Here is a 15,932-nt window from a genome sequence, read left to right as displayed (position 1 = left end):
ATATACTGCAAAATGTGCTGGGAAAAAAATAACCCCCTGGGGGTTAAGGGTTGGAAATTTCCAAATAGCCTGGGGGTAAAAGGGTTAATATATTCCCACTGGGTTGTTGATAAAAAGAATGATACAAATGCAAAGAGTAAAGGAGAAATATGTCATACAAAGCAAGGTAATGGAACATGCACATGTAAATCAAAATCTATAACTTGGCCAAAAGGACTGGTATTTCAAAATGTAAGTTTGATGTCCTGAAATGAATACTGTAACGTGATAACTCGGAGGCAGTGATACTGAAGCTTTATTGGAATGAAGCTTATGCTATTAAAGTACTTGAAGTAATTAGAATAATTAAAGTACTTTTAAAACTTATTAAAAGCATCTGAAGACTAAAAAATTGCCATGGTTGAGAAATCCACCCCCTAAAAAGTATATTCGTGTCTGATAACTGTCATGTGGTGGCAATCATACAACCGACCTTTCGGTAAACATTTTGTGCTATATTACAAATAAACAAATAGCTAAACTAGACCCGAAATTTAAGTCAGATACTACTGTACTTAATTTTTTTTTTCTGTCAGACTTGAATATAACAGCATATCTTCCGGATTAGAAACCTGACGAATAACTTTGCTTTTTTCTTTCAGTCCTGACTATCAGATGGGATACAATCAAGCGTCGTATGATTCAACTCCGCAGCACCATCCACATCCCTCTCAGACTCCGCAACCGCACCATGTGTATTCTCACCCAGACTTTGACCATCAGCCCCAGCCTCAGCACTTTTCTCAGCAGCAGCAACCACAACCACAACAACAGCCACCACAGCAACAACCACCACCACCACAGCAACAACAGACACAGCAGCAACAGGCAGCACATTTAGCATATCAGCAGCATTTTGATCAGCCTCCGCAGCCACCTCCACTTTATCAGTCTCAACATGAGCAACAGGTTAGTCATTATTAGAAGGATAAACATTGAAAGATGAGAAGATACCAAAGAAATGTAGAACCTTTAACAGAATTATTCCTTGAAAAGGAGTAAAGTTACTCCAGTTTTTTTTTTCAATTGACATGTAGAGATATTATGGAGGCTCATTGCTTACAACCTACTTGAATTATCTAGTGGATCATGTTTGGGCTTTAGTTTAATTTGTGAACTCGTGAATAATCCTAATCCAGTATTATTCTTCAAAAATTACCCGAATGCTATCTTGTTAAATCCATTATAACAAGAGGAATATTTTTTTATGTGTAATTTTGTTCATCCCCATAGATAACTTTGCTGATTTTGTTTGGCCAATGTGAAATTGGTCCAAAGACAAAACAAAAAATTTGAAATTTTTTTTGATAGGTCACTTTGATTTGGCTGTGTTGGGCAGGCCTGATAGAAGGGCCATGGATGCCTGGTGGTTTATCAAAGGTTGCCTATTCTGCATCGGTTTCTTTTTTCTTCATCTCTGATATTCATTTTCAAAACCATCACTACTGTCCTCTCTTCAGTTGAAGTGGCTACCCTGGAGGGTACTTAGCCTTGCATGGTGTTGGCTCTACCATGGTGACCAATTTTATCTGACTTATTATTTTTAGTCAATAGATAGTATGAATTGTTTTTTATGTATTCATGTAAATATTGGTTTTGGTAATATTACTGTCAAGTTTGTTTTCAAATTTGATGAGACCTTTTTATTGCCTTTAATTTTTACTCTTGATTGGAGATATTGAGCAAAATCTGGGACCAGTTCATCCTAGACTTTGCAGTGTCATCTACTGTATTGCAGTATTTGTGGACTGCATGCCAGTTGTCGAGACCTTACAGTTGCCTTCAGACAGTATGATATTTTATGCTGGTCAAAAACTTTGGTTTCTCAAATGAGGCACTCATCTGAGCTCCTTATTATAAGGTTTGATAAACCAATAGTTTTGAAACATGGTATTTTGTCCCATTACTTTTCATACTATATACACATATGTGATTTGAACTAAAAAAAGCAGCTCATCACATATGCCTTTGATACTACTCTCTTTGTCTCGATTCCATCTCTTGAATGTAGATCAGGGGCTGCTGAATCTCTTAATAGAGATCTAGCTAAAATTAGTGCATGGCACAAATTATGGAGCATGAAGTTGAACCCTAGCAAAACTAAAAGTATGATTGTAAGTAGGGCATGGACAGTAGCTCCTCAACATCCAGATCTCTGTATTGATAATATTTCTTGAACTATATACTATTCCTTTAAAATGTTTCGTGTTATTTTTTATTGGAAGTTGACTTTTGAGAAATATTTGGTTAGTTCTTCTTCAATTGAACAAAAATAGGCTTATTGAGAAAGTCTAGAAATTTTGTGTGGTCAATCTATTCTGAAGAAATATTTTTATTCGTTCATTCTACCTTTTTTTCTAGTTTTGTTCTGTCTGGTCTTTAGCTGCTGGATCTCATCTTGGTTTGTTGGATCAAAACATGCAGTGTATTAAGTGTCTTATTCTTAATCTAGACATTAATTTCTGGCATTGTCTTTCAGTTAGCTCTTTATGCATGCTGCATAGGATTTTTCATAATATTGACCATCCATTGCATTCGGATTTTCCCAGACTGTACCATCTTGTAGATAATACTAGGTATGCAGTTAATTCTAAGTCTTGCCTTCTCCATCATAAGGCTCAATACTACACTGTTTTCTAGAAGTTTTATTCCTGCAGTGACCAGATTGTGCAATGATGTTCATAATCAGGTAGTTGAATCGGTGGAACTTTGGGTCAAACATGCAGGTGGTTATTTAATTATTTTCCTCACTGTGCTATTTTTCCCTGTTAGAGCCCTTTGGCTTATAGCTTCTTGCTTTTCCAACTAGGGTTGTAGCATAGCTGATAATAATAAAGAAGTTTTGACGAAAGAAAAACTTATTTTTGGGAAGGCTTATGGTCTCCAAGGACTTCCCTGTTTAAAGCTAGAACAGGGAATCTAATATGACCTGATTACCAAAGAAATATTGTTTCCCTGTTCTAGGTCCAGTGTATCAAAGTGCAGAGCATGTACTAGTGAGTGGAGGGAAGACTTGCAAGTTCAGGCTCATTAGAACTTACCACAGCACCTCTTGAGTGCATGTCATCTGCCAAGCATGTCCTCTGTCACTCGTGACATCATGCACGGCATGTTAGAAAAGAACCATCGTTCCAGTTTTCGCCCACCCACCTATGTCGTCGGCAGGCCTCAACCCCCTTTCTTCATTGAGCTGAAATTGATGCACTTCTGCCTGCATTAGCCTAGGGAAGCAGGAGGATTTTGGTGACCACACAGCACCTTTCAGAAATATGTTTTTCCAGTCAAAATTACTTTTTTGAGCTTAAAGTGACTTAAGCACCCGAGTTTTAATCGGTAGGCTCGTGTCCAATCTGGGCCAACGGTCTGCAACTAAGCTCAACCTACCACCAACGCTTATCGTCGTAGAGTAAGTAGAAAAACTATCCAGACTGACTCTTACCTTGTAAGATAATTGAAGACTGCTGGCTGCCCGACCTCCCCTTAGTTTGCATCATCTGAAGAATCTGGCTGGTTTGGTCCTTCCTGCGTGGGTCACGAATGCGCCGAGTTCAGTACTATGCATGAATGTTATATTGTTCATATTTGTTGTAGATAGTGTTTAATGAACATTATGCCCAGACCATCCCGTAGACTCTGGATGTTCGGAAATTGTGTATTGGGGAAAAATGGTAATGATGAAGCAATTTTCCTCAAATCGTGTGTTTTAGGGTTAGGTACAGGATTAGCTCTTTTTATTAAGGATGTCATTAAAATACTGATGGCCCCTGTAGAATGGGGATTAATGGTCTGGGTATTTTAAAACAAACTATCTTTTTGGGATGCAGATCACTGTAAATGTACTTTTAAAGGTACATGTAGGACATAGGTTGTTATTCTTTGACTCTAGAGCTGAGATATAGAGTGGGCCCCATCTCTGAAGAGGCTTCTCGATTTTGGCTAAAACAGGAGTCCCGTAGTCAAAGTTACAAGACGACCTGGAATTATGGTAATCTCCCGATCTTGGGAAAGACAACCCGTTCGCTGACTATAGCTCCAAAAGTTAATTCTATTAAAAGATAGTTTTATGTAACAATTCTTTAAAAGGAACAATGGAGTTATTCAACCTATCCAAAAACTCCAGGACCATATCTAGAGACCAAGAGACCATGGGAGTCGTTGGTGATTGTCTTCTCAAGGCTAAAGATTGGGTGATCTTATGAAGCGTCAGAGTCGAGATCCATGCTGAAGGCATGCTGGAATGGCTCTGTTAAAACAGATTTATATGACAGTATAGTATAGTCAATGGCTGGAGCTTTCTCTCCTCCAAGAGGTGGACCAGAAAAGAAGCCAATAAGTTTTGGGCTTATCTGAAGAGGTTGCTGATTCCACAGGAAAGTTAACCATGTCTTCCACATTGATTGATATTGTCTTGTGGATGCAGACCTCTTGCAGCTCATCAAGTAAGTGAAATTGTGGGCTTAGAATTCTTATTCGAAAATGCGGGAGAGAAAATCCAAGGTTAATGTTCCAAGTTAGAAAAGAGGAAGCGAAAGTAGTTCGTCCTCTTACTTTCTGATACAGCTTTGTAGTCTTGGTCTCAGACAAAGAAATAATCTGTACCACGAGCTGTTGGGCCAAAGTGGTGCTATTTGCACAGCTGTCCAGTAAAATTTTTGAGGGATGTTTAAAGCCTTCAAAATTAAAATTGTTGGAGGGAACAGATAAATCAGCAGCCACCTGTTCCAATCTAGGTTCAGAACATCTCTTGTTACTGCCTGTGAGTCCACATTGAGAGGAAGTTGGTGATTCTCTTTTGTAGCAAACAGTTCCACCTTGAGATTCAGTACCAATTCGACGACGACCTGAAAAGACTCCAGGGTCCACACTGTCTGCCAGGATAGGCTGTCTAGCACTACATAGAGTGAACCCAACAGGTGGAATGGGTGAGAAACACGTTCCTCTCTTGAACGACCTTCAAAATGGGAAGCGTCACTGCATTGAGGAGTCTTGAGCCTGATCTCCCTTTCCTTAGGCAACAGACTGCAACCTGGTTGTTTATGAAAATATTTACTTGGGAGTTTTGCCTCGGACAAAACCTCTTCAGCTTTAGGAAGAGTCTATCAGTTTTAACACATTTACTGTATGTGAAATGTTGCGAACTGAGGGGACCATTTCCCAAACATTAAAGTTTCCACTGAATGATCTCTTTGTCCTGACTTGAAAGCAGCTGTAGGAATGATCATAGAAACCGGGAGAAGTACAAAAGGGACCGACTTGGCCAATACATTTGGCGTAGCCCAAGACCTGAGGATCTTTGGTCCTGAAGTCCCCTCTGAGCTGCCTTTCTCTACAACCAGTTAAGGTCCTTTAGCTTGTTCTTTGACACTCGGTCTACTATGGAGGCAAACTGAAGAAAGCCCAAAGTCTTCAGATGTCATTTGGAAGAAAAGTGGCTCGAAACAGAGGATCTGTCAATGTTTAGAATTCTCAGCCGAGATGTTTTCATGACGGTTACAGTGGTTCTCTCCAGATTTCATTGGAGACCTAACCACAGAAATACCCATTTTGGTTCTAGTCTCTACTTTGCTTAGTTTGTCAGGAAACCGTGTTCCTACAAACCTTCAAGACCTGAGTAGTGTATTTGTGACATAACTCTCCTGTCTCTGCCTAAACCAGCCAATTGTTTAGGCAAGCTATGACCAAGGCCCTTGGTGTAGTAGCTGACGGACCTCTATCACAGTCATCTTGAACGGATCGCATTTGGTGTACTTTTTGAGAAGAGATAGGTCGAGGATCTCACTTCTCTTCGGCGAGTCTATCTTCGGTACGCTGAATAGTCTACCCTAGAATTTTAGGAACTTGCATGTTTCTACGACTCCTTTCTGTAACATCTTGCTCATGAAGGATTCCAATTCCTGGGTCGTGAGTTGACGAAAACTGTGGTGTGACGGAGGTTTTGTAATCCTCAACCAACCTAGACCTAGGGAGACTATACTGTGTGTCCACCGAGAAAAAGTCGACTGTTATCGAAAGCAGTGTAGACGACCCTCAACCTGAATCTCTTCATTGGTGATATCCTTGTCCTCTGATATATTTACTAACTTCATTATTTTCTTTGGATGACCTCTAGTAATATGAAACAACAAGTTCAACTTGACCCTGGTAAGTGGTCTCACCTTGGGAGGGGAAACTTGGCATGGAACACAGGAACAGGAGGTTTTGAAAACTTTCAGGGAATTTATGAAGAGTACCCTTAAGATTGGGTTTCCTTCCTTTTAAGAAAGTACTGATACCCTCTCCTCCACTTTTCCGGAAGAGCAACTTACACAGTGGTTTGCTAAACAGAAATTTGTCTACTTCCACTTCATCTTAATCTATGACAGAAAGGACATAAGCCTCGCCTCGTACATCCTAATTATAGTTCTGAAGGGCTACGTAAAGAGTCTTGCATAGCTACTTGATCATGTCTGTTATGACCATCTTGGAACCCCCTGTAGCCCACACTTCCAAAGATGCCACCGCTGACTCTAGATTGAACTGGGTGTGATTAGTTCCAGCTTAAGTATTCCACTTCTTGGCTATGATTACCTCATAATATCCCTACACTACTTTGAACCCGTTAAACTCCTTAGGGTATACTGCCATAGATAAAAAGGGCTGCACTTTTTGGGCAAGGTAAAGTCACCCTTACAAAGCACTTCCCTCATAGGCGCTCATACTAATTTCATCAATTTTCCTAGGAAAGGTATTTTTCTGGCCAGGCACAGTCATTCCGACCACTGAAGCATTGACCAAGCAGGTGGAGAAGCCACCCTCCTGCATGTGATATTGCCTTATGCACCACCTAGTGCATTTGAAAGTTGGGATGATCCTAAACTCATCCCTGTTAGTCTAAACCTTAATATAATAAATGGTAACTTACCAGAGGAAAGTGACTAGCATTAATTGTGCATGGGTGAAGCATCGCAAAATGACACCGGCAAGCAAGGCCACATGAACAAAAAAGTAATCATAATACCAGAATATCTGATAATAACATAAAACCTAGTAAAAGGGACACTAATCAGCCAATGATTAGGAATAAAATACGAAGGTACATAAAACTTTAAAAAAAGGGCTTTAACAAAAAAGACTCGCATGCAAGACTATCCTGGTCGAACCGGTGAATTGTTGAAAGTAAATAGAGCATTGTACACCCCCACTCGACTGAATGCGGTTACCATGAAGAAGCATTACCCATAACTATGAAGATCCCTCTTAAGAGGAGAGAAAACTGAATTAATGCTTGATAATGCAGCTGCATGACATAATGCACTCGATGAGGTTGACAAAAACAAAAATGAGGTTGGGAGCTGTTGATGATGTAGGTATGTAGGCCAACTTTAATAATGGTTCTTTTCTAACATGCCGTGCATGACGTCACGAGTGGCAGACGGCATGCAGACTCAGAGGTGCTGTGGTCAATTCTAATGTGCCTGAACTTGCAGGTATACTCACTGAGTCCGTGCTCTGCGCATTAATACACTGGCCGTAGAGTAGGGGAAATATATATATTTGTTAATCAAATCACATTGGATTCCATGTTCTAGCCTTAAACAGGAAAGTCTTTGGAGACCACGCAACCCTTTAACCCAAAAAATCGTAATAATGAATGTTGTTAGACCATTTTTAAACTATCTAGATGTCATCCCAGTGCTACCTAATGTCAAAATATTGTATCCTTAAAATTATTTTCTATTGATAATGTCATCGACATCACCAAAATCCTAAGGGTTGAAATTTGCCAGACATCATTTGACCTCATCTGAATTTCCAAGGGTTACTAGTATTTTAAAATTATTATTGGTTTCAATCCTGATCATGAAGGGTATTGCCTGCTTTGATAAGTAAATTTGCAAAGTTGATAGTAAGCAAGATTTATACAGTAATTGACTTATATTACCTAGAAAAATCAGTTCATTAATTTAATTTTCATTCTTAACTTTAGGCACAGCCAGAGCTTGAACCAGAGCCAGAGCCAGAACCAGAACTGGAAATGGAGGGTGATGATGTAGATGAAGACATGGACCAGGATGCTGATTCTGATGGCGAAGGGATGGATGAAGACGATGAAGATGAGCAACCAGAGCAGCCTCATGAACCCATACCACGTTTAACTATATCCATCCGAGGGGGAAGAGGCAGAGGAAGGGGACGGGGCAGGATTGGTATGTATTTGGAGTTAATACTTGGGTCTTACAAGATCTAGATCATTCAATTTGCTTTGTATTAAACACATGGGTTATTTTTTTGGCAAAAAAAAAAAAAAATATAAAAGAAGATATAAACTTAACTTTGAAGCCTTCTGTTTGTATTCTTAATACTGAAGTTGTCGAAGGAGTTGTGTGCATTTTAACAGTTGTAATATATTTTATATAGCTATTTCACCATTGCTGTTAAAGTGGGCTCTTCTTGTTCTTTAAGTCATGGGTCTTATGGTATTTAGCACCATTATCCTAGCTGTATTTTATTTTCATGAAGATTTATAAGTTTTTTATTCAATTGTTTTAAGATGAAACTCCATGAATATTCTTTTGCCAATCTTAGTTGCAACTGTTTTAGATGTCATCCTGTCACCCTTTCAGTATTTATTTGCCCTTCTTGTACCTTATGTAAAATGACAAAACTCTATATTCCTTCGACTTTTCCAAATCAATTATTCAACATTGTTGTGAGCCACTTCAATTAGTAATAGTTGCCTGTTGAAATCCTGACATAACCTCCCTTTCATTGAATATACTGTACAGATGTAGGTTTGTTGCATTGCTTGTTAATGGTAAAATATTTTGACTAAAAAATGTAGGCAGAAATTTTGAAGCTTAAGTAGCTAAAAGAAGTTTAATCCAGACCCTTAAAGTGCTTAATCTCAGATATGGACAAAATGAAACAGGAGGCTTAATTTCAAAGGAAACTTCCAGCAACTGCAATATTGGAAAAAAGTTTAAAATTACATAGGTAAAATTCTCAGATGCATAAAACTGAAGTAGTGTTTAGAAACACATGAAAGAAATACCATTAAAAGTATGTTGTTACTGCATAAATACAAACCCAAGTTCTTTTCTTGGAGATTTGAGTCGGCACAAGCTGGTTTAGTCATAAAAACTAACATAAGGTATCAACGACCTTCTGCTAGCTATCGGGGGAGGGGGGGGGGGTGGACCAGCCCTCCTGCTCACACACTCACCCAGCACCTGAGTGAAGATGTTAATGTCTCTCTCTCTCTCTCTCCCAAAACTCCTTATTTAACTGGCTGCAATAACTTTTTTTTACCTTTTCAGGTAAAATTGTGATTTGAGGACTGCAGGTCAAGGGGGTTTCTTCTGGCATATCGGGCCGCCCTTGCAGTACCTTATGTCAGTTAAGGAGATGTATCCTTATTGGCTTTGCCCTTCGTGCAGACTACACTCCTTCATGGAGGCTTTTCCATGCTCCGAGTATCAGGAGTGGCCATCCTCCAAGTGGGAGCAATACAATAGATGCCGGAAGAAGTCTAGAAGGGGTTCCTCACCCTCGATTTCATCCTCGAAGGTGAAGAAGTCTCGACTTCTTTTCTCCCACAGCTAGTACTCTCCCATCCGCCTCTTCTTATTTAGCTTCTTCTGGAGGTTGTTCTGGTAAAAATGATGACCACCATCTAATCCCTGGACAACCCTCTAAGGAAGATACGGTGCTTCCTTTAGTAGTGAAGCAGTAGCGGCTTCCCCTCAAAGGGAGTCTTCCTTGCTTGATGACTTGCGTCACCTGTGGCCTTCCTTGGTGCTTTTGGGTTCCCCCCACAAAGGATAGGATGCCTTTGGAAGAGTCACTTCCAACCAGTTTTGTGCCCCATGTGGAAACTAACTCTGTAGTTCCCTTTCCACCTGAAGTTCTGCAGGCTGGTTCTCTGCTCAGATCAAGCGTCTGATTGTAAGTACGGGCAGGGTCAAGAGGAGGATTACCAAGAACACCATCTCCTCTTGGATTCGTGAGGTCATTGACTGTATACTTGATCCTCAACCTTCTCAGCAGGGTAGAAGACTAGAGCTCACGACGTCAGGAGCGTAAACACATCCCTGGTATTAAAGAGAAACTTCTTTGTGGCTCAGGTTCTCCAAGCTAGTGTGTTGAGGAGACAGACCACCTTCGCCAGTCATTACCTGCAAGACGTAACCCACAGATCCCTAGATACATTCGCCCTAGGACCTGTGCTGGCGGCTTAACAAGTGATTTAGCTACCTTAGCAGGACTAGTAGCAGTCGGTCAAGAGTATAAGTTAATTGGTTTAGTCAGGATGAATGGATAGAATGACTGGCCTTTTCTTCCTTCATCTTTCTCTCTCTTGGGGCACAGCATCTGTAGACTCTGCAAGCTGGCTTCCTTTTGTAATATTTTGTGGTAAGGGATTCCTACGATATCCCATGCCTTTGTATATGAAATGGAGGATGCTTAAGAGCCCTTCAGCGAGCGGTGCGATACAGTATTAGGATCTCGGCTACACACTTATTTTTTGCTTCAATCTATTAGTCTTAAAAATTGATTAGTATTATAGAAATGCAACGATATTATAGCAGAAGGGTAGAAAGTAGATGACGAACTTGAGAAGCTATGATAGGATCTCCTCAGGCGGTAAATCAAACTCTTATTTTTCCCTCAAATACTTTGTTTCTATCTCTACCCTACCCCTCATACCTTGAGTAGGTGAAGCAGAAGAGGAGTTTTCTTCTCCGCAAGAGACCGTTTACCACTTTAAAACTGTCTGATTTTCCTTTTCATACCTTACCTTGATGATTGCTGGGGCCCAGGACCAGGACTTTGCTGATCTGGTAGGGATCCTTGTTAGGTGCTCGATGCTCTGGTCGAAGTTGCACCATCGCTCTCAACAACCTGCCTAGTGCAGGGATGAGTTGAGGGGGCCTGCTTTATCCTGGTCAGTACCATTCCAGCAATTTTGCTCCTTGTTTGACATCTCTTGAGTTCTTCACTGTCCACGGCTTCTTATTTTATTCGATGCTGGCCTCAACTTGATTATTCAAAGTGAAGGGGTGCCCCCATTCGCAACATGGGGGATGTGCGTGTTGGTCCATCAGAACCCTTAACTTAAAGTATTGCTAGAACCATTAGACACAACTTGAGGATCTAAGTTAAGGTTCGAAACAGTGCAGAGTAGTAAAATATATTGCATTTAGCCAAAGACTAATTGGCCTTTATATTTCACAAAAGAAGCTGAAGAAGTTAAGAGCTAGAATTATTAGGTTCTTTATTGGAGTTAAATGTTGGAGTGGCATTTTTGTCATCATTCCTTCTATACTAGTGTAGCCTTCTCTTGAATTTCCCAGGAGCTAAAAGCAAGTTAACTTTTAGGCTTTGAACTTTTTATTTGTTCAGCAACCAAATAAACACACTTTTCCAGAGAGGAACAGTGAGGCCTTCACACACACCTAAACGATTTTCTAAATCATAGCACAGTAGTGTCCCTGACACTAGACATATGAAGGATACAGACTGTGAGAGCACAGAAACAATTTCCTTGAACAATTATTCAGTAATTGCAGACATAATCAGCACTAAGATCCTAAATGACCGAATAATCTGGTTTAAAGGCTTGCAGTTCAAGCTGAATATGACTTTGAGACTGAAGACAAAGATGATAGTGCTTGGCCAAGCCATTGTTATTGCCATTAGCCTCAAGATTGTCTTTTACTTTGTTATAGGCCTATCTATTGGAAGGGAAAAAAAACAGGAATTTTTTTAGCTTTATGAGTAAAAGTTGATATAAGTGAGCTTCACAAGAAAGCAATATGAACATCAAGGGAAGTTCATAGAAATGATATGAAATGCACGCATCACAAATGGTTTAGTTTTACATCGTCACATCACTCAAACAATAAAATGAATTATGCAAGACTGGTCTAGAACAGTGTATGGAAAATAGAATTAAGAAAAATTCAAGGAAAAAAATATTTGGTAGGCTATATTTGGCTAGACAGTGTGTACGTAATAAAACTCCTTTGACAAATTTGGCATTTACAGTATAATTGGAAGGTAACCAAGGTTAGTTTATGGGTACAAAACTTTATTTGGATCTGGGCAGATGAACAAGGTTTTACCTTTATGAGAAAATCACGATGTTGTTTTAGAACCAGTTTGATTCTTTTGTAACAAATCACGATGTTGTTTTAGACCCAGTTTGATTCTTTTGTAACAATTTCTTGCTATAAAATGAGAAATTTCTGTTGATTTCATGATGATTTTTTTTCCTCCAGCTACTATCAAGAAAATTGGTGATCAGTATGTTGGGGAACAGCCCAGGAAACGTGGACGACCTGGAAGGAAGCCTATTACAGAGATGATGGCTGAAGATGAAAGTTCTCTCTACTTCATAGTGAAGAATGGTCGAATAGCTTTGGCGGTAAGTAAATACACTGCTCTTATTGCATGAAGTAGGTAAAATGATCCTATTTTATTTGCTTATTTAAGTACTTTTTAACTTTCAAGAATTATCCATTCCAAGTAACTCATCATATGTTGAATATGAAAGTTAAGTATGGATATAGTACTTTATGAAAATACCCAAACAACTATTTTCACTAAGTGAATAACCAAATATTTCATGCAAATAGCATTCATTAAAGAGCAGATAAATTAATTTTCTTCAGTAGTTATATAGAGTACAGTCCGCCTTCTTTATCCATGGATTCATTTATATATGGTTGATAATTTGGTACCAATATAGAAAGTTATGCTGTACACTAAAATTCATTTATATAGATGACCAAAAAAGATACGCAAAAAATGTAGAAACTTGACTAGAAAAAAAAAAAAAAACTTCCGACAGTGATTACAGTACTATCCGTTATCCTAGAGTCAATGGAATGTCGTCTCTCTCAAGGCAAAGAAAATTGTCATCTAGATTTGTTGCTGAAATGTAATAAACTGGCGTGTAGATTTAAATGTATTATATTTAATGCTATCCTTTTATGATACAGTATACACTACTGTAATATATTTGAAATGCTTTCTTCTAAAAATATATGCAATTTTACCTTAGGAAATAAGAGTTGTTCCAACACGGAGTACTTACCTCGAACTAATCTCTTAGAAGTATCTGGGATCTCCTCCCATCCGACCAGAATTTTGTGTAGTTTACCCTATTCCCATTCTCTATGCAGGGTAATCTCTGGCGGAGTGATACGCGCCCAGAGACGACCCGGGGTCAGAGAGCATGCTTTCTCAGGTCTCGCTCCTCAGTGAGTTTCTGGTCGCGTTGGCGGCTCTCTCTCTTAACCCAGTGCGACCCTTTGTGTCCCCGATCCCTTTGTGTCCCACGCGTTTCCCACATGGTCCCTTGTGTGCTTCCCTTCCTTTCCCTCTGTGTTCCTGTGTCTCGCGGTATATTGCTAGTGCGTTATGGAGCAGCCCCATCGTTGCCCTGGGCCTATGGCCGGCAAATCGTGTGGCGCTTTTCTCTCAAAACCCGAAGTTGACCCGCACTCCTTGTGTTCGTCGTGTAGGGGCAGTGTGTGTTCCCCTACAGCCACGTGTCCAGAGTGCGAGTCCTGGAATGAAGTGCAGTGGGTGCGTTACGGCACGAAAAAGAAGAAAGCCTCTCGACGGTCTCCTAGGAAGCCCAACGTCTCTTCGCCTCTCGCTTTGCTCGGTGGCCCTTCCCCAGGAGTCTGAATTACCAGACAGTGGTATTGTGTCTTCTGTCCAGGCAAGTGGGGGGCCTGAGGGAGGGGCGGGTGTGTTTTCGGGGGACGGGGCCCTGGACAAAGCAGGCCCCGTACCTTCGGACGATCCTATGTGGGGAAAAACGGCAGCAGTTTCTTCTCCTGCCTCTTGGGCGGGCTTTTCAGGTGCGTCAGCAGCCGAGGGTGACGCCGAGAAGGATGACTCGCCGCCATCAGACGCCCTTGTGTGGGCGCCTCTCAAGACGCCCTTCAGATCACCCCACAGAATAGAAGAGGAGTTTGAGGCCTGGTTCCCCAACGAGGAGCTCCCCCGCTCCCCTCCAACACCGTCAGCGTCATTCCCAGCGGTTTTTATGGAGCCTGCGTCATCGGCCGGGCCCCATGCAGAACCAACAACGACACGTCTACTTTCGGACCCTCCTACGAGACCCTACGGGTCCTCGGCTTCCTCGATTGAGGCCTACCCCTACTCGTCAGATGGAGGAGCCCCGATAGACCATAGAAGGCGACGGGATAGGTCTCGAAGGAGACGTTCACGTTCGCGCTCGACTTCAAGACCCCGCCACATGGATAGACGTTCAAGGTCCCCCAGGAGGAAGTTCAGGAGAAGTCTTTCGCCGGAGGAAGAATAGGTGCGGGTTTCCATCCCACTTAGCCAACTCCTGGGGGCGGCAGCCGTCTCGGGCACCTCGGGATGGCTCCCTAGACCCCGCTCACCAGTAGGATTCATCGACGGGAGCAGATTTGACCGACGGAGGAGCTCGTCTCATCAGACGTCGAGGGACAAGCATAGGTCCGCGAAGGTTCCGACTCCACCTGCCCAGTGGGGAGAGTCGCTCCTTCGGTCTGGCAGCCGCGTCCCTCCTTCAAGATCTCCAAGGAGATGTCCAGAATGAGAGAGGTCCTTTTCCTCAACGGGCAAGCCCCCGGACCTCTGATCCTCCAGAAGAAGGGAGAAATCAAGGACGGAGACCTCTGTCCCAGGAGAAATCAAGGCCGGAGACCTCCGTCCCAGGAGAAATCAAGGACGGAGACCTCCGTCCCAGTGGCGATGCCCGTCCTACGGCCTGTAGCGAGGGAATTGGACCACTCCAAGAGGATGTCACCTCCTGGTACGGCTCCCCCCGTCGGAGGTCCTTCGTCACGAGAACTAGGACCCCCCACGGACAAGAGAGAGGATGGGGAAGAAGGCTCTCCAGCGGAGGTTTCTGCATACCGTAGAGTCATAGGCCTCATCCGTTGGCACCATAGGCTGGATGAACCGGAGCCCTCGTCTGACGAGTTCTGGCTCTCGAGCCTCAACAGGATGGTGGATGCCCCCGTTCAACAGAAGCCCTCACTAGCTCTCCCGGTGGCTAGAGACGTGAAGCTGGGATTGGCACATGTGAGCAAGGTAGTGGCCAACCATGCGGAGGCCCCCAAGAACCAGAGCGCCTCTAGGCTTCTCCAGGGCCTGAAGACTCAGTCGCGGTTCTACCTCCCAGAAGGACACCGGGCGGGACCCTGCGCAGTAGAACCAGCAGTCGCCATTTTGGGACAAGGCGCAGCAGAAGAGAGGGCGACCACAGCCCCGGTTTGTTTCTCGCCAGCGGAGACCGCCATGATGGAGGAGTTGTCCAGGGACCTGGTGCATGTGTCATCCTAGCTGGATTGGTGGGCCGCCACTCTGGTAGTGTTCCAATCCTCGCACGACCTAGCGGTTCCAGAAAATCAGGCCCTGCTGAAAGAGCTGATTAGCTCGGGAGGTAAGGCCCTGAAGTTCCTGTCCTATCAGTCGATTACGCAAACCGCCAACTGAATACTGAGGAAAAGGGACACTGTACTCAGCAAACTGGTAAGGCAGCTCCCCGACAGAGAGGCCAGGTCCCTGAGGAGTCTTCCACTGTGGGGCGAGACTGTCTTCCCACTCAAGGAAGTAGAAGTGATGGAGAGGGTGAGAAAGTTAAAGGATGTGGGGGAACCGAGACCTCCTTCGGACGTCCCTCTTCCTCCTCGCGCCTCACCTAACCAGCCCAGGAGAGACGCTCCTACTACGTCCTGGCAGCAGCCTTCTCAGCCCTCCCGTAGGGGATCTGCAACCACACAGTCAACATTTAGGCCCTCCTACTCGGCCTCCAGAAGAGGGCGTTCGGGCCATGCCTCCCGAAGGAGATAGGGAGGGAGGCCCCCTACTCCTGCCGAAGCCTCAGGTGGGGGGATGCCTCA

General features: G+C 42.7%; 1 protein-coding gene across 2 annotated transcripts in view; it reads left to right on the top strand.

Moving 5' to 3' along the window:
- SA1 (stromal antigen) overlaps positions 1 to 15,932 on the top strand; it is a 156,283-nt gene that overhangs the window by 24,126 nt on the left and 116,225 nt on the right. For both annotated transcript variants that reach the window (XM_068349695.1, XM_068349696.1), the window contains exons 3-5: positions 642 to 948; positions 8,006 to 8,225; positions 12,300 to 12,445. In XM_068349695.1, the coding sequence (XP_068205796.1) occupies positions 642 to 948; positions 8,006 to 8,225; positions 12,300 to 12,445 (673 nt within the window). The remainder of the gene's footprint in view (positions 1 to 641; positions 949 to 8,005; positions 8,226 to 12,299; positions 12,446 to 15,932) is intronic.

Source organism: Palaemon carinicauda, chromosome 26, assembly GCF_036898095.1.
Source record: "Palaemon carinicauda isolate YSFRI2023 chromosome 26, ASM3689809v2, whole genome shotgun sequence".
Taxonomy (NCBI): Eukaryota; Metazoa; Arthropoda; class Malacostraca; order Decapoda; family Palaemonidae; genus Palaemon; species Palaemon carinicauda.
Note: the sequence above shows the minus strand (reverse complement) of the source record. Positions and strands in the feature narration are given on the sequence as shown.